This window comes from Dreissena polymorpha, chromosome 1 (genome assembly GCF_020536995.1).
Source record: "Dreissena polymorpha isolate Duluth1 chromosome 1, UMN_Dpol_1.0, whole genome shotgun sequence".
NCBI lineage: Eukaryota > Metazoa > Mollusca > Bivalvia > Myida > Dreissenidae > Dreissena > Dreissena polymorpha.
In genome coordinates this window covers 140,622,026-140,645,177 of record NC_068355.1, presented here as the reverse complement: position 1 = coordinate 140,645,177, position 23,152 = coordinate 140,622,026, and the positions used below count along the sequence as shown (strand labels likewise).

The 23,152-nt window shown below is 35.4% G+C and overlaps 2 protein-coding genes and 1 non-coding gene across 4 annotated transcripts in view; 1 reads left to right on the top strand and 2 right to left on the bottom strand.

Annotated features, from left to right (window-relative positions):
• The window catches only part of LOC127852845 (transmembrane protein 47-like), a 106,417-nt gene extending 93,418 nt beyond the window's left edge, over window positions 1-12,999 (top strand). The window contains exons 1-4 of one of the 2 annotated variants that reach the window (XM_052386862.1): window positions 1,986-2,107; window positions 9,285-9,456; window positions 10,128-10,280; window positions 11,099-12,999. In XM_052386862.1, the coding sequence (XP_052242822.1) occupies window positions 2,042-2,107; window positions 9,285-9,456; window positions 10,128-10,280; window positions 11,099-11,337 (630 nt within the window). In that variant the 5' untranslated portion in view covers window positions 1,986-2,041 and the 3' untranslated portion in view covers window positions 11,338-12,999. Of the gene's footprint in view, window positions 1-1,985; window positions 2,108-9,284; window positions 9,457-10,127; window positions 10,281-11,098 lie in introns of those variants that run through there. The other variant, XM_052386866.1, reaches the window with a different exon arrangement.
• Trnad-guc (transfer RNA aspartic acid (anticodon GUC)) lies at window positions 1,636-1,707 on the bottom strand. Its single transcript has one exon. It is a non-coding gene; the product is annotated as a tRNA-Asp (tRNA).
• Window positions 13,000-15,931: 2,932 nt separating the features above from the next.
• LOC127852840 (agrin-like) lies at window positions 15,932-20,218 on the bottom strand. The gene is made up of 7 exons (XM_052386852.1): window positions 20,040-20,218; window positions 19,182-19,377; window positions 18,713-18,837; window positions 17,928-18,066; window positions 17,519-17,645; window positions 16,582-16,757; window positions 15,932-16,128 (listed from the first exon to the last, which is right to left on the bottom strand). Exons 1-7 carry the CDS (start codon window positions 20,074-20,076, stop codon window positions 16,044-16,046), a joined length of 885 nt encoding a protein of 294 aa, XP_052242812.1. The 5' UTR covers window positions 20,077-20,218; the 3' UTR covers window positions 15,932-16,043.
• Between the last annotated feature and the right edge of the window lie 2,934 nt (window positions 20,219-23,152).

Genomic DNA, 23,152 nt, shown 5'->3' with positions numbered 1-23,152 from the left:
GATGTGTGTTTTGGATAGGGTGGGAACTGTGAATGTAGTTGAAACATCTTTTAAAATTTTACAGTTTGGTGTAATTATATACAGAAACAAAAAATGGCGCGACAGAGGCCGACGCGTATTCCCACGCCGCATGTTTGACCCAGGGGCGCCCCATGGTTGGCAATGGGTCCATGCATAGTTGAGATTGACCGTATTGTCATAAGAGAAGGTCAGTTTCAAGTAGAAGTGCATCGGTGTAGAAATGAAGAAATTATAGTAAAAGACAATTTCGGGTGGGTGTGGCCTATTATGGGCGGGGCGCCCCAGGGTTGGTAAAGGGGCCATACATAGTTGCGATTGACCTTATTGTCATAAGAGATGTTCAGTATCAATTTGAAGTAAATCGGTGTAGAAATGAAGAAATTATAGTAAAAGGCAAGTTTGGGTGGGCGTGGCCTATGTGGGCGGGGCGCCCAATGGTTGGTAATGGCGCTATGCAAAGTTGAGATTGACTGTATTGTCATAAGAGAGGTTCAGTATCAATTTGAAGTGAATCGGTGTAGAAATGAAGAAATTATAGTAAAAGGCAATTTTGGGTTGGCGTGGCCTATGTGGGTGTGGCCTATTATGGGCGGGGCGCCCCAGGGTTGGTAATGGGGCCATACATAGTTGTGATTGACCGTATTGTCATAAGAGAAGTTCAGTATCAATTAGAAGTGAATCGGTGTAGAAATGACGAAATTATAGTAAAAGACAATTCTGGGTGGGTGTGGCCTATTATGGGCGGGGCGCCCCAGGGTTGGTAATGGGGCCTTACATAGTTGAGATTGACTGTATTGTCATAAGAGATGTTCAGTATCAATTTGAAGTAAATCATTGTAGAAATGAAGAAATTATAGTAAAGGGCAATTTTGGGTGGGCGTGGCCTATGTAGGCGGGGCGCCCCAGGGTTGGTAATGGCGCCATGCATAGTTGAGATTGACCGTATTGCCATAAAAGAGGTTCAGTATCAATTTGAAGTGAATCGGTGTAGAAATGAAGAAATTATAGTAATAGGCAATTTTGGGTGGGCGTGGCCTATGTGGGCGGGGCGCCCCAGGGTTGATTATGGGGCCATGCATAGCTGATATTGACCGTATTGTCATAAGAGAGGTAAGTATCAATTTGAAGTGAATCGGTGTAGAAATGAAGAAATTATAGTAAAAGGCAATTTTGGGTGGGCGTGGCCTATGTGGCCGGGGCGCCCCAGGGTTGGTTATGGGGTCATGCATAGTTGAGATTGACCCTAGTGTAATAAGAGAGGCTCAGTATCAATTTGAAGTAAATCGCTGCAGAAATGTAGAAGTTAATGTAAAATAAGATTAAAAAAATGAGTGAAAATCTTTGACCCGGCCCCGCCCCAACCCCCATAACTTTTGACCCAGGGGTCAGATCAAAATTCCGTCACTGTCACCATCGCACATATGCTCAAAGCTACTATGTATGTAAGTTCCAAGGTTTTAGTGCTAATAGTGTAGGAGGAACAGGTGGCCAGGACGGACATCAATACAATACACCTCAATACAATATCCCCACTTTTTCTCCGAAAAACGTGTGGAATAATAACATTTATAATTGTTTATATTAAAATATAAGTAAATAACAACGAAAAAAATGCTCCCCGACGGGGAATCGAACCCCGGTCTCCCGCGTGACAGGCGGGGATACTTACCACTATACTATCGAGGAGACAACATTTGTGTGTTAAACAATAATATCTAAATCTAATTACATGTACAAGCACACCTTTTCGCCTTCGTACGTGTACGTTTGTAATAAATGGTCAGTAGTTAACAAATCACTTTTTAAGGTAAAATGTTTACTTAAACTTTTCAATCTATAACCATTTAAACATTTAAATTCTCTTTCGGTTGTCCATTTTTTGTTCTATGATGTTACGGAGGATTCCGAAGATAGTCGGTGTATCACGGTCGCTCGATGTAGTTGGACGGAATATGCCGATATTTCCCGAACGCTGTAGAAGGAAAATGCACGTTGTGCAAGTGCATAAAAAGTATGAAAAATGTCGCAAAACAAAAACTTAAGAAGACTGATGACCGGGAAAATTATTGCATTGGCTCCAGTAAAGGTAATACAGCTTGATTTAACTGTTATTGTAAAAATGCATATAAAAGTAAGCGAATTGCGATACTTTCCTTTTGCTATTATTGATCAAGTTGGAAATTCACAGACAGATGTATAGGATTGTGAACTGTTCCGTCTATATTGATCTGTTCCCGACTAGTTGACAGTGTACACAGCTGTCTGACCATGTAGTCCAGGATGTTTGCACTTGACATTTGTTCAGCAAAATGCAGAGCCAAATGTCCATGCGGCACAAACATTTTTAAAGCGCTATATGGTTGTCTATCGTTTTGATACTTTTTTGGCACCTGCCTTTAATAGCAGGGATAATCTGTAGTTGTTTGCGCCATTTGTTCCATAGCATTAAATCAAAATAACAAAATTGTAAAAGCCTTGAGTTTTTATTTTAAAGAATCTAATTATGGGTAAAAAATGAAAGAACATACCATTATATTATTATTTTTTGGCTCAGTTCAAACTTTACAATCTACGGCGTATTTTGGATTGTTTCTTTCAGGTATTTTAATATTATACGGTTCAAAAGACCTAATGAAACATCATTACACTTAAAGACCATTCAAATAAGATTTCAAGCTATATATTTTGTGCAAATTATTAAATAAGATCAAATGTGTTTAAATACATTTGTCCACAGTCAGCAGTTCAATGAGGTATATTAGTGGACATGTAAGATGTTAGCGCTACATAACAATGCTAAAAGAAATAGCACAAGGGGGACAACACCGCCCATTTAAAGTTGTATTGGTTTCACAGTTATTTGCCTTCCAATTTACATTTTTGTGCCCGCATTGTGTTCGTTCAATAGGTCTGTTACATATGTATATGCCTTCAGTTATATGCAAATTTGTTTTAAAAAAAAACACGTGAAAGAAATATTCATAATTCTGTACATAAAAATGCAAGTCCCAGATCAATGAATGCAATATTTATTACCAATTTGGGGACATTGTATGAGCATTGACCCGATCTCCTACTGAACAGGTTAGTATATCCCCGATTTTCCAAAAATCGATTGGGTATTAAATGAAACACGGAATGTTTGAAAAGAAACACTCGACGTTGGAATGTATACATAGATCGTAAGTAAATTCAAGTTAAATGCAAGATGAGCTAGATGATCGGTAACGTGACGTCTCAGATCCAATTATTATTGATTATGCAATTCATATTATTGTTGCAATTGTGTAATCACTCTCTTCAAATAAACAAACACAACATGATTTAAAATCAATGACTATTGGATACCTTTTACTACATATCTTACACAAATGTCAAACCACAATTTTAAACAGGTCATTCTGAGGAAAAGGTAAGTTATAACGCACTATTAACAAAATGCAGCCCAATAATACTAATTTGAATATTTAAAGGATTGTTATAAAAAGTAAAGACCCAATTTATTTAAACTTCTTGGGTTATAATTCATTTTTCACCAAGTTATGCGCGTGTATTAAGATATACAGCATTACCAAGTGCTATTCAAAAATTAAATTTGCTATTTATTTATTTCTCATATGTATTAGTTTTAGTTTCTGCTTGCCAAAACATCAAGAAATTAACCAATTTATGCCTAGCGTCTAGAAAAAAGGCCTTGGCAAACAGCGTAGACCCAGATGAGACGCCGAATGATGCGGCGTCTCATCAGGGTCTGCGCTGTTTCCTTAAAGGATTTTCTGTAGGAAATATTCTAAATATTGAAATTAATTTTCTAGACATCCCTAATTTTGGAAATAAATTGATCCAATTTAGAAGGATGGGAGAGTCCACTAGGCATAAATGGGTTAAGAAGAGGCAACAGCGAGCAATATTATTAAGCCCTACATGTTTATGTTGTATGTACTGTTATATAAGTCGCGTATATAGGCGTCACTTATCAGTCTTTTCTCTATAAGAACGCACATTACATTCTAAACACAACATAAAAGGATAACACTAAAGAATACACAATTATTATATGTATATAGTGTGGGTTAAATTTTAGCTTTTAAATTAATTATATACGCTTAAATATATGTAGGTTTTAATCCTCAAAGCCAGTAAATCTGGTAACGATGGCAATCACTTATCCGCTTCATGTATAGCGTGGTAAAATATAAAGTAAAATACCTGAGCTCACTTTAAGACATTCTTTGAAGAAATGTTTCTTATCAAAATATTCCTCTCCCTTCTGCAAATTCTTCTTATTGTATGTATTGTAAGTAAATTAGTAAATATAATTTGCGCAGTTGCAAAATTAGATGCAATTCTTTATTCCCTTCAAAGCTTACCATGTTAACCAGTTCATAACACAATCGTCCAACCTCTATCTTCAGCCATTAGTTATCAATTGTATAATGCATACATAATGTCGGCTATGAACGTGTATAAGCTTTCTTGCTGAATAAATGTTGTTGTTGTTGTTGTTGCAAGGAGAAATAACTGCGCCTCTCTTTTCATTCGGATATTCGTACATGGTAAAGAATATAATATTCAAAGCATAGTTAATTCAAATTGGAATAAAATTAGAATTTTCCTTTTTTTGGATGTTGCTGTGTTTTTATCTAAGATCTACAGGCATAGCTAAATAATCTCGCATCGTATTAGGATAAATATAAATAATATACTACATGTATTTACAAAACAAAATAATGGTTTTCCCAAAAGGGGCGTGCTTAACAGCAATTGCAAATGGGCATTCAAAGAAACAAAATTGAAATAATAAGAAAGTTATAAGTTAGTTCCTGAGTTTGTGTTTATTGATATTCCTCTGTTAATGCATACACTTAGAGATCAGCATACATGAATATCTGAGTGCAGAGTTAATGTTGATTCATCAACGTCGGTTGCGTGAAGTTGGCTCGCCGTTTGATGTTCGGCATTAGCACAACATTCAAATTACCGAATGTTGAGCTGGCTTGGCATTCCAGCTCGACATTCAGTTCGACATTCGGAGATAATGTAGTACAATAATTTGTGAATGTCGAGCTGGCTCGGCATTCCAGCTCGATATTCAGTTCAACATTCGGAGATAAGCATGCAACTACTATATCCGAATGTCGAACTGAATGTCGAGCTGGAATGCCGAGCGAGCTCAACATTCGAAAATGAGCATACAACTCTATATCCGAATGTCGAACTAAATGTCGAGCTGGAATGCCGAGCCAGCTTGACATTCAAAATGAATTGTACAACATTATCTCCAAAATGCCGAACTGAATGTCGAGCTGGAATGCCGAGCCAGCTCAACATTCGGTTATTTGAATGTTGTGCTAATGTCGAACGGCGAGCCAACTTCACGCACCTATCAACGTCATTACTAATATACACAGAATAAATACGCATCTGAAAGGTCTCTGTATTTAGACGAAAGTGCTAGTGACAATACAACAACGCAAAGAACTATGTTAAGGTAGCGCACCTCTAATGATTTCCCGCGATTTATTTTACGATCATTGCCGATCTTCAATGTTCGCTTATTTCCGAGAGATGCATTTTATTTTTTTCAAACTTCGATTTTTGATATATGTTTAACTTATTCATTTAGAATACATTATTTTCATTATAAATATTGACTTTGATCCAATTATCATCTGAAAAATACGATTTCGCGATTTCTTCAAAGATTGAACGAGCCTTTTTACCTGTTTACTTATGGATATCTAATTTAAAATTGCACTGAAGTGAAGTTGTGGTGGACTAGAAATCTTTTGGGATCTTCCCGCGCAGGTTCGCTTCCTGCCGACATCGCATACTTTTTGCGACGCGTTTTATTTCTTTTCTAACGTAATTTGATTTAATATAGCACATAAGCTATGTTTATTGTTAAATATGTTGAAAATTGTATGCACATCCTTCAATTTTAAAATTAAAACAACGTTATGGCTAAATTGATTAATTTACTGCTGAAAATACGAATGATGCATGTTGCATTTTTATTTTTATTTCAAAAAGTAAACGGTAAATCTGTCTATTTTTTTTGGTAGTTTTGCTGTATATAGTGTTTCTATAAAAACTAAGTTTAAAATATAACTTAAATGATACTATTTTGAATTTTATGACACTTTGTTTTTAATCGACCCAATTTTTACTTGGCTGAAATCACTTACAGTTCATGGCGCTATTCCATAGATTTAAATTTGTAAAAAATAAATGTCTGTAAAATAATACTTATTTCATCTTGTTTAAACTTTAAACACATTTACTGCATCTGTACACACCAACTGCATGCCTATATTTGGAAATTTGAATGAATTATGGAACTTTTATATACCCCAGGGGTGAAAATAAACTGGACAAAAGCCGAGCGTGAGGGTGGTTTTGAAAAAATCGGTATATTTTTTTAAAAAGCATGGAAAGCCTACCTACGAATTTGCGTGTAGTTCAGTGAAATGATGCTGATTAGGAAAATAATTAATTAAATTATATTTGGATATGTGCCCATTAGAGGTGCGCTACCTTAAACTATCCTCGCATAAATTGTTGACCGAAACTGGCTGAAACATAAGCAAAAAGAAAGTTGTTACAATGTTTGTAATCTTAATAACAAGTATGCACTCATTTTTATAAATTTTGAATAGTAATACTGAAGTAACGCTAACAGAGTTGTTTATTTACTAAGTAAATACATCACCAATAATCGTCTAAGTGAAAAGTGAGTGTACGAACCACTGCTCTAGCCGGACAGCCACAAAAAATATACAGTCGATTGGTGTATAGCGGATTTTAGTGAGTAACGGATAGGTTAAACGTTTTTTTGCAAAATACTTTTATTTATGTTAAGATTTATGGTTTTCTATGAATTGAATACAAAAAGACTATCATTATTAAGTCGATCCATGTTTTTGTTGACGTGGGTCAATGTTTACTTCTATTTTTTTCGTAAGCAAAACAAGGTCACGTTATGTACGCACCGTTTTTGTGACGACAGGAAAAGAGCAGACGAATGGTTTGTTGAATTTTGCAGATTTTGTTTGGTAAACATAATGTTCATTGATGTAATATTTTAGTATTATGTGTCCTTTACAAAAGTAAGAATGCTCAGAAACCAAATTGATGCGTACCATATAAAATAAGCATGAAAGCTGCAACTCGGGATTTAGTGAATATCGGAAATGTGGTGACCCATATTCAGGAATGTGGGGATTGTCTCAAAATAAATATAAACTCAATTTAAGTTGTCCAATTCACATGTGGTTAGCGTGTGGTTATGATATTAATTAGTGAAAACATAATTTGTAATGAAAAATAATAAAATCATAACGAAAATTCGATTTCTCTGAAAACATACTTTTCACTATCAAATCTATATATATAACAAGGTATTCAACTCAAAATGACCCGAATATAGGGTGCATCGCTTTGAACAGCCATTACTTCATCAATTGTGCAGCGATTTCCATGAACGTGGTCTTATTAAACGCAGAAATGAATTTCCTTTCTAGAAATGTACATATATTGCAAAAAAAAATTACAAACGCTGTGTCAAATTTCAAGAAATAAAACGATACACATGTAATCCGATAAAGACCTAAGCGATCCGGTAATGGCTGAATCAATGTTCCATGAAATTCGCGCTGTAAACAAATAATATTTGTTTCGGAAATTTAATACCGCTGGCATGTTTCAATTGGAAAGACATGTGTCTATCTAGGTTTAATGGTTTATTTACTGAATGCATGGTGTTTACGTTGAAATGAGACTCGAAGTCCTTAGCTATCCGTTATACACCAATCGATTGTATGTACTGTTTTGTTTTAATTTGAATTCTCTGCATTGAAAACTTTGCCTAATTCCATTTGCGCTCAATATTTTAAAAGTACAATGAAAAGTGCGTTAAGACATCCACGACGAAGCATATGTATCGAAATCAAAGCCTTAACTTCATTGATTATTTTGGTTGCTTTGGAAAAACGTATTTCAATGAAGTTTGGTCTAAACATTTATATGTCCGAAATACGTGATGTACAGTCCAATATTATGAAAACATATTTCTGAATATGTCAAAGACTACTTCTACTGTTAAGACAGTAGTGTGGTGAACACATTTATGAACTAATATAAAATTCACATGTATGTGCGCTATACAATACAGTCGCTTTACTAATGCACATGTATGTGCGTTATACAATACAGTCGCTTTACGTATGCACATGTATGTACGCTATACAATACAGTCGCTTTACGTATGCACATGTATGTACGCTATACAATACAGTCGCTTTACGTATGCACATGTATGTACGCTATACAATACAGTCGCTATACATATGCAAATGTATGTGCGCTATACAATACAGTCGCTTTACGTATGCACATGTATGTACGCTTTACAATACAGTCGCTTTACGTATGCACATGTATGTGCGCTATACAATACAGTCGCAGTCGCTTTACATATGCACATCTTGTATGTGCACTAAACAATACAGGCGCTTTACGTATGCAAATGTATGTGCGCTATACAATAGAGTCGCTTTACGTATGCACATGTATGTGCGCTATACAATACAGTCGCTTTATGTATGCACATGTATGTACGCTATACAAAACAGACGCTTCACATATGCACATGTATGTGCGCTAAACAATGCAGTCGCTTAACAACATATGCACATGTATATACGCTATACAATACAGTCGTTTTGCATTTGCACATGTATGAACGCTATACAATACAGTCGCTTTACATATGCACATGTATGTTCGCTTAACAATACAGTCGCTTTATATATGCACATGTATGTACGCAATACAATACAGTCGCTTTACATATGCACATGTATATACGCTATACAATACAGTCGCTTTACATATGCAGATGTATGTACGGTATATAATACAGTCGCTTAACATATGAGTCTCGCTCTGGAAAACGGGACTCGGCGCATGCGTTAAGTGTCGCCCGCATGGGCTAAACAGGGACGACACTTTCCGCCTTAACTGGTGTGTCGCTCAGATGAGACTTTATTGAATCGATCAAAATAAAATGTCGTCCCTGATAAGCATGTCAGGACCTGCACCAGCTATTCTGGGATGAAAATAATATGTATGTTTTTATTGTATTTCTTATATGTACTTTCTATTGAACCAAATAAATAGTGTTTAAACCAATCTGGGACGAAACTTTAGGCACATGCATTAAGCCCTGTTTTTGCAAAACGAGACTTCAATTATATGCTCAGATCTTGGGTCTCTGCCTGTCTGTCATTGCGGCTGTATGGATGCTGGTATCACTGGTCGGACGGAACTGGGTTCGAGTCTCCTTCCACTACCACGAGGACCGAGCTTGGGACTGGAGCCTGTGGAACACGTGCAATACCGTCGAACATGAACACGTGATCTGTGTGAGCGCGGGTAAGCATATGTGAATGACCTGGTCGATCCACACTTTGTGAGGGTGCGCAAGATCTGTTATGTCAACAAGTGCTGGTTTTAGCCAAGAAATTGAACGAAGAGTGTCTCAAAAAGATTTTTTTAGTTGCACACGCCGTAAAATAAATATATTGGGTATTAATGTTTTCCTTCATAGTTAATACCGCATTTTTCTGTAGTACTGAAACAGGAGTATTTTGTAAGAAATATATTTTCACTAATGGTCGTTTTTGTTGAGAATTAAATATCAGAAATACTTGTATTAAAAAAGAAAAGCAGAGTTTAATTAGATTGAAATTACGTTTACTGCTTCACATTGCGTGTTTACAACTGGTATTACTTTCACTGAAAATTTGGTGAATACTTCTGTGAGGTGGGATGTATGAAAGCTGAATACCACATTCACACCAATAATAATGGTGATAAATACGATTTTTTATAACAATCACGCATCCAATTTATTTATGGCCGATCAATAACATGCATTCGACAAAATTAAATTATAACATGATCTGACAAATGTTTTTTTTTTGCAAATGAAATGAGAACTACCATACTAATACCATGCTGCGCACAAGACCGAACAAATCTGCGTTGTTTACTTATTAATATAACAACGGCAATCTGATTATATTTATGTCTCTTCTTACTAGATTGGTTGACTGTGTGCCTGGTGTTCAACATGGTGGCCCTCATTCTCTGCGCTTCTGGTGTGGTCTGCGGAATTCTGGGCTCGCGACCGTCGGAGGCGGGCGCCCATCGGAACTGCTTCTACATTGCCGCCACTGGGTTCCTGGTTCTGTCAAGTCAGTGTTATTATGTATTTTTAACCAGGTTTTCCGAATGAAAAAACTGGTTATTATATTGGCGAATGTCGGCAGCCGGGCGGGCGGGTGGGCGGGCGTTCGGGGTGGACGGGCGGGCGGGCGGTCGGGCTGGCTGACGGGCGGGCGGGCGGAACAAGCTTGTCCGGGCCATAACTTTGTCGTTCATTATGAGATTTTAAACTCATTTGGCACATTTGTTCACCATCATTAGACGGTGTGTCGCGCGAAAGAATTACGTCCAAGGTCAAGGTCACACTTTGAGTTCAAAGGTCAAAAATGGCCATAAATAAGCTTGTCCGGACCATAACTATGTCATTCATTGTGAGATATTTAAAATCATTTGGCACATTTGTTCACCATCATTGAACGGTGTGTCGCACGAAAGAATTACGTCAATATCTCCAAGGTCAAGGTCGCCACGACTAAAAATAGATTTATTTTGAAACAAAGGGGGTTAATTATAAACAATCAGTTCAGTTTGAGTTGTCTCCCTTTATTAGACTTATTTTTCAAATTGAAAACCTGGTTTTGTGGCAATTTTGTCCCTTGTCTATTACATTTTCTCTGTGCCCATATGTTATCGAATATCATAGACATTATTTAACTTATACACTTAGTGTAGACGTAAAATACAAAAGTTTACCCTTGCCTAAAATGAGATATGAAGAAGAACTTCGCGTCAGTTTAATATATAAATAATTATTATTTTTTGTTTATCAATCAATCTAAGAAGTGTGCTGATATTATGTCACTATTATTTTATTTAATATGAATAATGCGATTCTTATTATTTTCAGCATTGATAGAATTTCTGGTGGTCCTGATTTTTCCGATAAAATTCGGTAACGACATACAAAAAACTGACGTCATCAGGCGATGGGATTTTGATTGGGCTTACGGGTTTGCATGGGGCGGGGTCATCTTCAGCCTAGGAGGAGCCCTATGCCACGCAGTACCCACAGAGCGCCGGAAGTGCTGGTCGAGTGACCTTACAGAACACGTTGACACTGCTGTTGAGGATTCATCCCCGGGATGAACTAATATTATTTCACTATTTAAAAATCACATATTTCTAATTGTATAAGCCAAATCGGATGCAGTCGTTTTCACAAGGACTGTTGTGTTAAGTACTTATTATCCGTGTTCACCGAGCTGTTGAAGTTCCGATGTGATGTGGTTATATCACATTTAATGGCAGTTAGTATTATGTCTTAAGGATGGTAATCACAAGATAACCCCGAACTTTGTATTCTTAGTGGTAAAATAAAGCAGAAATGTATTTACATGTTCAGTGAAAATTGTTGCTTAACCCATTTATGCCTAGTGGACTCTCCCATCCTTCTAAATTGGATCAATTTATTTCCAAAATTAGAGATCTCTGGTTTATTTATTTCTATTTTTAGAATATTTCTCACAGAAATTCCTTTAAGCAAACAGCGTAGACCCTGATTAGACGCCGTATTATGCGGCGTCTCATCTGGGTCTACGCTGTTTCCTAGGCCTTTTTTTGTAGACGCTAGGCATACATGAGTTAAGCCTTTTGTAGTACATGCCATGAATACTCTTTTGAACTGCGTCACTGTCCAACACGTATTAGCTTAATTCAGAGCAAATTATGAACCATACGTTTTTATCTTAAAATCTGTATCTATCTGTCCAATGATACGTATTAATAAAAAACGAGAGATATTGCCAAGCCGATCCTTAGGAACTTAAATTATTGCATTTTTTCTAGTTAAAGACAAATGGAGCGAAAACAGATTTCGATTGTTACCTTCTTTCTAAAACATGTCCTGCAAAAAGCATGCAAACACCGCAATTAATTTGCTTTTGTCATATTATTACACTGTAATAATATAATTTAAAAAATGCATGCTTATTTTCACCTTGGTTTCTTTATTAATCCGTCTTTCAATGGTATAATAGTAAAGTAAACAGTTGTTAAAAGAACGTCTGGGCTGCAATTTACATGTATATTTTTATATAGGTTGTCTTAAACATAGCTTATTGATATGTTACTTCATTGTTTTGTGTACAATAACGTTATTAATAACGCTACCTTATCTACCTCTTGTTGCTTTGTGCGCTAACTTTGTATTTAAATATGCTGTCAACCAATGGTTATAAATACTTTTTCCTTTATTTGCATGAAGAATACATAAACCCATTTATGCCTAGCGTCTAGAAAAAAGGCCTTGGCAAACAGCGTAGACCCAGATGAGACGCCGCGGCGTCTCATCAGGGTCTGCGCTGTTCGCTTACAGGAATTTTTGTAAGAAATATTCTAAATATAGAAATGACTAGACCAGACATCCCTAAATTTGGAAATAAATTGATCCAATGTTGAATGATGGGAGAGTCCACTGGGCATAAATGGGTTAATTAAAATCGTTGTCGTTCATTAAAATATGCATTCTTTGTTCCTCTGAGAAAATCGGTCCTTTGTATGCGTTTGAAATGAGTCAATGATCCAAGGAACAATACATAACAAATGTTTTTAACTAAAATATCACAATTGGTTTGACTCACTTATTGTCTATTAGTCCTAAGCTTCAAGACTTTACTATCTTTCTGAGCTAACGGATACAGTGCGCTTTTATTAAAAACAAGAATTAAAAAAAAAGATATACTGCGTATATCCTGACTTCAATATGAATTTTAAATAAATTGACCTTATATAATCAACAAAGAAGTCTTAGTATTGTTGTGCTCTTTTTTCACTTATTGGTTGCATATATACGACGCATGAAATGTTTGTTATGAAGTGCACGTATATTAGACTATATTATAGTGTCGTAAATACAAATTTTACTGCGTAAGATCACATCATATGTTTCCTCGTATGGTTTATAATGAATATATTTCTTTGTCATCGAAACATTTGGTACGTTGAAATTTCATGAAGGCGCGTTTTTTCCACACGTTCAAAAACGCTGTTACATTCGCATAATGCGAAAATTGCTCTTATGGTATATGCACTTGCTTAGTCTGGTCAGAGGCTACGCTTTACGCTATAACAAAGCACGCAATGTTTCGTGGTATCTCCAGAGTATCCTATTTAGTATGCATATCCTGAAAAGACGGCGCGGATATGCAGGCTGGGCTGATGGCTGGAAGCATATTGCATAAGACCTATTTTCTCATGACGCGAATCTTTTAAAATCTTATTGCGTCTTGTATATGGAACATCGAACCGCGATTCTTTGCGTAAGGAAATTTAAGTCATACTTTGTTATTAATAGCAAACCGTGACATGTCGGTAACCTAGTCTGGCTAGCATATGTCATGTGTGGCTAGATAAGGAAACAAATTCCCTTCTATCACGGACACTATAAAATTTCGGTAGTTTTGACTCACAATTAAAGACATATGGCATAGAGTTTCATAAATTTATTTCCCTAAAATTCGTGTATTTGATATATTGAAAGCAATACTGTGTTATAAACATAAGGCGTTTATTGATATTACATTCCGTCTTCCTGACGATTTACTGATCCAGCTTTGACCCTTAAAGTCTTGGAGTTGGAATTTACCGGTGATGCGTAACTGTAAGTGGGCCAAAATGTGTCCGCATCTCCCTACACTGAGCGGTGTTACATCCTAGACCTTAAAAAACGCGGTGATGTTGCTAATGTTTTTGGTGATAATGCTCAAATCCGCCAATCGAATCGTTAATTGTCTTCATTCGGGTCAAAAAGCGTAATGCTAAGTTTAATTAAAGGTGAAAAGCTGGGTTAAACAGCTACGCCAAATAAAAGGCATTGAGGTTTTTGTAAGGGATTTCAGGAAATATTCTTGCAGATTAACTCATGTATGCCTAGTGGACTCTCTCATCCTTCTAAATTGGATCAATTTATTTCCAAAATTAGGGATGTCTAGTATATTTATTCATTTATTTAGAATATTTCTCACAGAATTTCCTTTACGCATCATAAGGCGTCTCATCTGGGTCTACGCTGTTTTGCCTTTTTTAGACGCTAGGCATAAATGGGTTAAATATATTTTTACGCTTGGTTTCATGTGCACTAGAAAATGTGTTAAATGTATGACTGCCTTATATCAATTGAATTAATAAGTTAAATACTTAAGCCTTATCCCACAGTTGTAATATTAACAAGTAATTTAATAGATGCAATATTTTGGTATTGGTGCATCCAAGTCAAGTGTACAATAAAAAGTCATATATATTAATTTTAATTGTTGCAATGACATATTTACAAGTACTTATACGTAATTCATAAATACTTTAAGTATAATACAGTATTGTTTTTACAGAAAAGTACATTCAAATCACACTGGCTAAATGGCCAGTAGATAAGACACACTCCTTTAAGAAATAGACCATCAAGTGAGTGACATTTTTATATCGCGTAGTGAAATTGATAACCCACTTCCAAGAGACATCGAGAACGTACCTTGATTGCATTGCAATTTTCTTTTCGTCTACAACCACTGCGCTAACCGGACAGCCTTCTTTAACCCATTTATGCCGAGTGAACTCTCCCATCCTTGTAAATTGGATCAATTTATTTCAAAAATTAGAGATGTCTGGTATATTAATTTCTTTTTTTAAGAATATTTCTCACAGAAATTTCTTTAAGCAAACAGCGCAGACCCTGATGAGACGCCGCATTATGTGGCGTCTCATCTGGGTCCACGCTGTTTGCCTAGGCCTTTTTTGTAGACGCTAGGCATAAATGGGTTAAATTCCATTACAATAATTGCGCAATTGAACAAGTATATAACGCAATTAAGAACAAAGACACCAACATAGAACAATGACTTAAGCAGATTATTGTTGTTTTTTAATTCCATAAATTTAAGCCACTTTGTTGCTCTGGTTCACGTCGAACCATTTAGCCGGCCTAGTTTGTAAAGTTACATGTTTTCTTAAACTGCTGATTGCTTGATATTGCACTGTTATAAAATCATTTGTGTTTTTATTACACTTTATTTTAAAAATTAGTTTAATCCATGTATGCCTAGCGTCCTGAAAAAAGGACATTGCAAACAGCGTAGACCCAGATGAGACGCCGCATAATGCTGCGTCTCATCAGGGTCTGCGCTGTTTGCTTAAAGGTATTTCTGTGAGAACTATTCTAAAATAAGAAATTAATATACCAGACATCTATAAAAAAAAATTATGTTTGCTTAAAGGAATTTCTATATGAAATATTCTAAATATAGAAATAAATATGGTAGACATCCCTAATTTTGGAAATAAATTGATCCAATTTAGAAGGATGGGAGAGTCCACTAGGCATAAATGGGTTAAAAATGATCGATAACGTAAGATGGAGACTCAACTTGTATTGTTACATACATACCTCAACTTGTATTGTTACATACATACCTCAACTTGTATTGTTACATACATACCTCAACTTGTATTGTTACATACATACCTCAACTTGTATTGTTACATACATACCTCAACTTGTATTGTTACATACATACCTTTTTTAAGATATATGCATTTGATCATACACTGTTGAAAAAAATAGCGTAGCAGTACACGAAGCAAAAATAAACAATACTGACAGACAGCCAAGTAATATGACACGCATTAAATTCAAGAAGGTGGGTAGATATTGACGAACAAATCTCATTGATAACAAGAAAGGCAACAGTGTGGTTCAGCAGAATCGGATTTTATTATATTGTATGGCAAGACATAACGTTAAGCTATGAATAGTGTTTAGTTTGTATCTAACAACGTTATTCCATTAACTACATGACAACCTAGCCTGATGGAACGGTACATGAACTTGCGTCCGGCATTATGTGTAAACCTTTCTGTTTGCACGATTCTTTGCTTAACTCGCACCTGAAATTAACAAGAAAAAAAGCATTGGTACGTTTCGGTTAAAAATAAAATGTTTTACAATTAAGATGCATGATAAATTATCCATGTATTAACAACAACTTATTAATTTAAATTGATAAAGTATGCAGTCTAAATGGCAGCTTTATGCGTCGATCTGATTGGTTTGACCATCAAGCCTTTACTTTCAGCTTCCATAACTGTCACACGCTGTTTTCTTTCTTATAAGCGTAATATTTGAGCAAAGTTTCATGAACATGACACAGACACTACAATATTACAGAAAGACACAAGGACAAATTATCAAAATACACCCCTATAAATATTTACCGCTTTGCTTCATACAATTCAGTTCCTATTACAAACTGCTGTAGACAGCAATCTTCAGAAAATCTTCGTGTGTGTAAATGCATGTTTTACATTATCAATATTTCGTAAAGCTTTGTGGCGACATACTCGTTAGGGTAGTAAGTTCCATCGGAACCGCAGATCACATTGAACCCGGTGTTGCAGCTGATGGAGTCCACGTTCTGGCAGAAGACAGTCACGAGGATGTCCGTCACAGACATTGTTGTCGTTGGAGGCAAGGTTGAGGTGGTCGGAGGTGGGGGAGTTGTCGGGACCGAAGACGGCTGGGTAGTCAAATGTTCAATTAAGAAATGGTTATTCGCGAAGATCATGATAATCACGTTATAAATAAATATAATGAACCTTATAATCAAGATCATGATTTCCCGTTGATACAGATACGTGTCATTAATTACGCTTATTATGCAAAAAGCATGTTCGTTTTTCACGATTGGTTTGAATGTGGCCTTTAAAAAAGAACATACAATAGAAATATATGCCAAATAACTTTTTAAACTACATGTGTCTCTCAAATGTACATGTTTAATCTTTATATCGTTCTCTTCACGTTTTTAACCCATTTATGCCTAGCGTCTAGAAAAAAGGCCTTGGCAAACAGCGAAGACCCAGATGAGACGCCGCATAATGCGGCGTCTCATCAGGGTCTGCGCTGTTTGCTTAAAGGAATTTCTGTGAGAAATATTCTAAATATAGAAATAACTAGACCAGACATCCCTAATTTTGGAAATAAATTGATCCAATTTAGAAGGATGGGAGAGTCCACTAGGCATAAATGGGTTATTTCTTCCGATAATAATGTGTTCGTTTTAAATGTAAAAGATACACTTAACATTACCGGTAATTTAACAATACAACGTGTGTTCAAAAAACCCAAATACTTTTCTTTAATAATGCTAAAGAAAAAATGTGTGATTAATGAACATAACAATAATAAAGTTAAACATAGTCAATAATATTGCTTTCTTTAAATGCTTTGAGTGTGATAATTGTATAAGCATGTCAATTTAAGTGTGAATATTCTTACACTTGTAGACGAAGCGTTAGTTGATGCTTGTGTCGTCTGCGATGTCTGTTGGGTGGAGACTCCACATGTTCCGTCGTGGGCCTTTGTCAGGTTGACATTCAAGCAATGAGCCTTCGCTAAATCACAGCTACAAATTGTATACTACGATAAATATCGGTCATTGCAATACAGTAGAATTGCACATTTTTTCTAATCGTTTTTATTTGAGGTGCATATCTGCACAGACTTTATCTGTAACGACTCAATACAAGAAAATTCCATACAAATTTGTTGTGTTCATGTTAAATATTTCTAAATTATGTTAAATTTTAGTGGACATAAACAAAGATCCGGATTTACTAGTGCATGACGTCTTCATCAATACATATTATTCAACGGTAATTATTGAATAACTTCATTAAATGCATACTCATGTGTATATGTTTTTCCGTCTGTTCCACAGACGGCCGAGCCAGTCGTACACGGCAGTTTCAATATTTGAAGGCATTGCTGGACCGCTGGGCCACTGAGACTCGGGTCAAGGCAGCTGTTGTTTACGCAATTTGGAACTGAATGTATGACACACTTCCTTTAGAGCATACACTGTATTTGAATGCAATATCAAACAAGGCAAAGTTCTTTTTCATATATGCTTCGATGTTTGAACATTGTCTGCGTGTTTCATTTCGGTTTAGACTTTGTATTGTTATCGATATGGATAATGACTCTACTAGATAAAGAGCGTGTATCTAGTGCAATGGTGTAGTATTTTCAAAAATCGGTTATATTACCTTTGGGTATTAAATATATGACAACTTTCGTGTAATGAAATATTTACATATTAAAAATGGCTGTTAACTTGTGCGTTTGCACGCAGTCCAAATTATTTAATAATTGCACACCAAACTACATGCTAATATGGAAATGGGAAATTATTAATAGCCATAATTGCATACATACTACTTAATAGCCATTTTTGTAATGTTGATTTCAACCTTTTCAATTTAATTTTAGTCAGATGTCACAATGTTGCTGCTTCATATGGACACCACATCTGTCACGGAAATATGCGTGTGCATGCAAGTCATCTTATAATGTATAATTGCACGCTTTTAAAATGTATATTAAGTACATGCATGTGTCGCAGTTATATGTCTTACCACTCACTGCTGGATAGATTTTAATTTTATTTTGTTACAGACAAACATTTCCTACTCGGTGCTGCTGTCGCCAGAGTGCAGACGCCATCGTGAGCAATGTCTAGTTTGAACACTTGCTGTCCGTTCACATTATTGTTTGTTTGTAGAATAACCCTGCATCTTTCTTTTGCAAATTCGCAACTGGAAGAAAATGCACGTTGCAGTATGATGCATACAGAGTTTTGTTTTGTGTAATGCAATTATTTTGTATTTAAATCCCATAAAATTTAATTAAATATGCACTTTAAGTTCTTATCCAATTATATGCATATGCATTTGAAGTTCTTATCTGCACTTAAAGTTCTTATCCCATTATATACCAAGACCGCGTAACTGGCATATATATATATACATATTTATCAATGTTTAAATAACAGTTCGAATATAGCATGTATTATCGCTTAAATAAATAAATACTATACTTTATCATATAAAACACGGAATCTACTAACAATGTACTAAAAATTTATAACTCAATAACGTACTGGTGTGGATATGACACGCCGTCCGTACCACATACTGGCTGCGTGCTATCCATGTGTTGACCACCGCCACCGCCATGATGTAAATGGCTACAGTCCAATGCTAACAACTCACGGCAAAGTGCCGAATCTACGCCATGAATAGCAAGATCTATGCAAAACGGAGGATCTTTGTGGCAATTATGAGTGACTGCAAGAGCTGCAAGATTAAGATAAAGGAATTTTTACAATATACTTAATTAGGAACTCAACAAACCATAGTCACTTGCAACATTGTGTCGTCATGTTGTAGTGTCACTTATTCACAATAATGAATGTTTATGTAAGTTTATTTTTTACTTAATGCGGAAAGAAATAAGCTGCCCCACTTGATGCAATTATGTTTTACAGAATTATACATTAAAGTAGATCGTCGTTTGTAGCAATACACATACCAATTCTATTTTAACATTTACACAAGAATATGCGATAATTAATGTGAATGTTTGACCATGTTTCACAGAACATGCGGTAATGAAAAGTGTTAAACTGTCAAACAAACAACGAGCGAATAAGTTTCTGAGCTACGTTTTCTTTTATTTGCCAATATTTTAGCCAGCAAAAAATAAATTACTGAGCTGTACAAATGTTGTTTTCATTCCGTTTTTTGGCATGTTCTTGTCAAACGTTGCAACTGTCGTATTTTATTGAAATCATTACAGTGTATACAAATGCATGTCATTTTTATGTTTTCGCCCTCTAGTTAAACTCTTGCACGTCAGACTACCAGATATTGTTTAATAACCGATAAGCAACGATACATAGAAAATTATTCCGTAAATAGACAAGTGCGTAGAAACAATGATTACATATTTGACTTACCAATTTTGACGAAAGCTAAAAACCAGACAGTCTGCATGGTGAAAATTTTGCTCCACGGAGAACTATGAAAATTGTAAACTGATAAACTAAAAAGGTTTGATTTATGAAGACCGTTTAAAATGAAAGCAACAGAGAATCGTGATTGATAAAATCACCGATTCATTTTAAATATACGCGACTATGTAAATATGTCACACGCTTATCTTTCGTTCGTGCCACTGGTTGCCGATATATCATTGACTGCTTACGAGCAGGTGGGCGCTCGGTTCAGATGACGTCGAAATCTCCTTTAACTTTTCATAAACTTCAGTTAATGTTTGAAAAATGGTTCTAGTCGTCTTTATGTAATATTGTAATTTATTCATTTTAACTGCTTTAATAATATAAGTTATAAATTACTTTGTTATTAATTTATTGTATTTTATCGGGTAATATTTAATGATGTTAACTCTAGTTTAACTCCCGATTAAATTGCTGGTGTTAAATTATACCTTAAATTTATATATATATACAGTCAATCTTGTATTAAGAGACCACTCAAGGGAGTAATCAAAAGTGGTCTCTAAATAAAATGGTCTTTAAATAAAAAAGGCCATTCTGGAAAAATGCTTACCCTCAATTTTAATCTATATGAAGGATAATCTCTTTTGTCAACAATGTTTTTAACTTTTATAATAAAATCGATATAAACACAATATATAAACAATATTTTACTGGTCAACGAGACAAAGCATAATCATAATGGTTGGTGTGAAAACAAAACAGCGGTGTAACAGTACATCTCATCGGCTTAGATAAACAATTAACACGGATTTGTCCCTGAAAGATCAATACATTAATCTCTTTTACCTCCTAGTGGTCGCTTAATTCAAGATTTGGACATCAAAATACATAGAAATCAGCGGTCGCTGGTCGCGTAAGACAAAAGTCGCTGAATACAATATCATTATATAGCGAAAAAGCTCCGTGGGATTTTCAAAATGGTCGCATAAGACAAAGGTCGCTTAATACAAGTGGTCGCATCCACAAGATTGACTGTATATAATATATATATATATATATATATATATATATATATATATATATATATATATATATATATATATATATATATATATATATATATATATATATAGTTTCAGATTGGGTAAAATGGTGGGTCAAACGTCCATTTTACGGCCGTATTGTTGGGTCTTTAGTCGATTGTCGGGTCCCAAAGTCGATTATCGGGCACTTGGACCCGACAGTTGAAGACCCACTTAAAAAAAGGCTGCTTAACATACTCATGACTATTTTTAAATTCAAATTTGCATATGTAATTTTACTCGAATTGTCGGGCCTATATCTCCCATTAGCAAACATTAGGTCAAACTCCACACAGCAGTTACATCCCTTGGGCATTCGCCAATCATTAATGTCTTTTTCTAGAATAAGGGAGGCCACTGCGTATGAGATTGACCAACCTCGGCGCAGTGATTTACCGGGAACCAGCATAGCAACGAACGACAACTCTGTAATAAAAATTGCCAATTTTCGCGGTTAAACTTAAAGGGGCCTTTTCACAGATTTTGGCGTTTTTTTTAACTTATTCATTAAATGCTTTATATTGATAAATGTAAACATTGGATCGTAAAAGCTCCAGTAAAAAATCAAGAAAAAAGATTAAAAAAGGAAAAGAACATTGACCGGAGCAGGTTTCGAACCAGTGACCCCTGGAGTCCTGCCAGAGTCCTGAAGTAAAAACGCTTTAGCCTACTGAGCTATTCCGCCGAGTACACATTCTGGTCGTATTTTATACCTTATATAAGCAATCTTCGTAGTTTCACAAAATTTAACGACAAAAACAGAACTCTCCAAATTATTCAATCGTTTCGCGTTGCAACGCTTTATAATTTTTAGGTTTTAAAATCGTCAAAAGATGCATATAATGGCTATATTAGAGCATGGTTAATGTTCAGTATTACTGTTTCCTCACAAATATCATAACTAAAACGAAAACTTACGAATCTGAAACAACTTTTTTCAATTTTGTCAATTTACCAAAGCGTGAAAAGATCCCTTTAAAAAGGTAAGTGGCGATAATATTTATTAGGTTTATTTATATCTTTGGTTATTAAAATTATTCTGCAAATGACTGAATTTAAACTGAAACTGCAACCAATAATTAGGACACAGTTTCTGAAACGTTTGCTGACAATGAAAACATATTTCAAACATGTAAAGCCGTGGCACGAATTTAGGTGACAACCTTGTTACCGCTAACAAACAAATGTAACCTATAATCTGCATTTAATGCAGATATAGTGACATTCATGAAAGCAAGCATGATTGTAGCATCAGATCATTTCCATGCGATACAAGTTCAATATATGTTTTAGGCTGACTGCAATGGTTAGACTGGGGAAATAAATTATAAAAGAACAGAATCTTTAACCACACAAGACAGTTGGACTAGCCTTAGTGGTACAGTCATGTTACTATTACCGGATCAGTAGCGTAATAAAGTTGTTCTGGGGAAAAGCAATAAATGGTTTAAGACTTCTTTTACATCAGTTTGATAAGGTTTCCAGACAAACGCTCCCACAAACAATCGCTCCTACGCTAAATTAGTTCTGGCTTCAATAACTTTAAAATTCGCTTTCTATGAATTTTGAATGGCGCAACATTAAAGTTATGGACCAACCCCAGTAGGAAAGTCAACCAGGAATATACGAAAAGTTGACAGTTAACAAAGACCGCTCCAAAACAGCTTGTAAAAGCAGTTATTGGCCCAAATCAGCTACTTTATGTCTTTATTGGAAAGATTGACATTTTTCACATTTAACTGATATGTTTTTTTACAAAATACTATCTTAAACATTTAACATTTACCTTTTCTGCTCTAACATATAGACCAGTTGACGAGTGAAGTCACGCGCACCTGCAAATATTACACTCCGCCCACTGGTTGGCAAAAAGAGGTGAAATTCATATAAGCGCTTATAGAGAAAGTTGAAATAATAATCATTTTTATTGATAATCATGCACTATATCAAATATAATTTTACTAACTATGTCTGAATTAAACATAAGCGTGCAAGGAAATGCATTTTTGGAACGATTATATTGTTGTT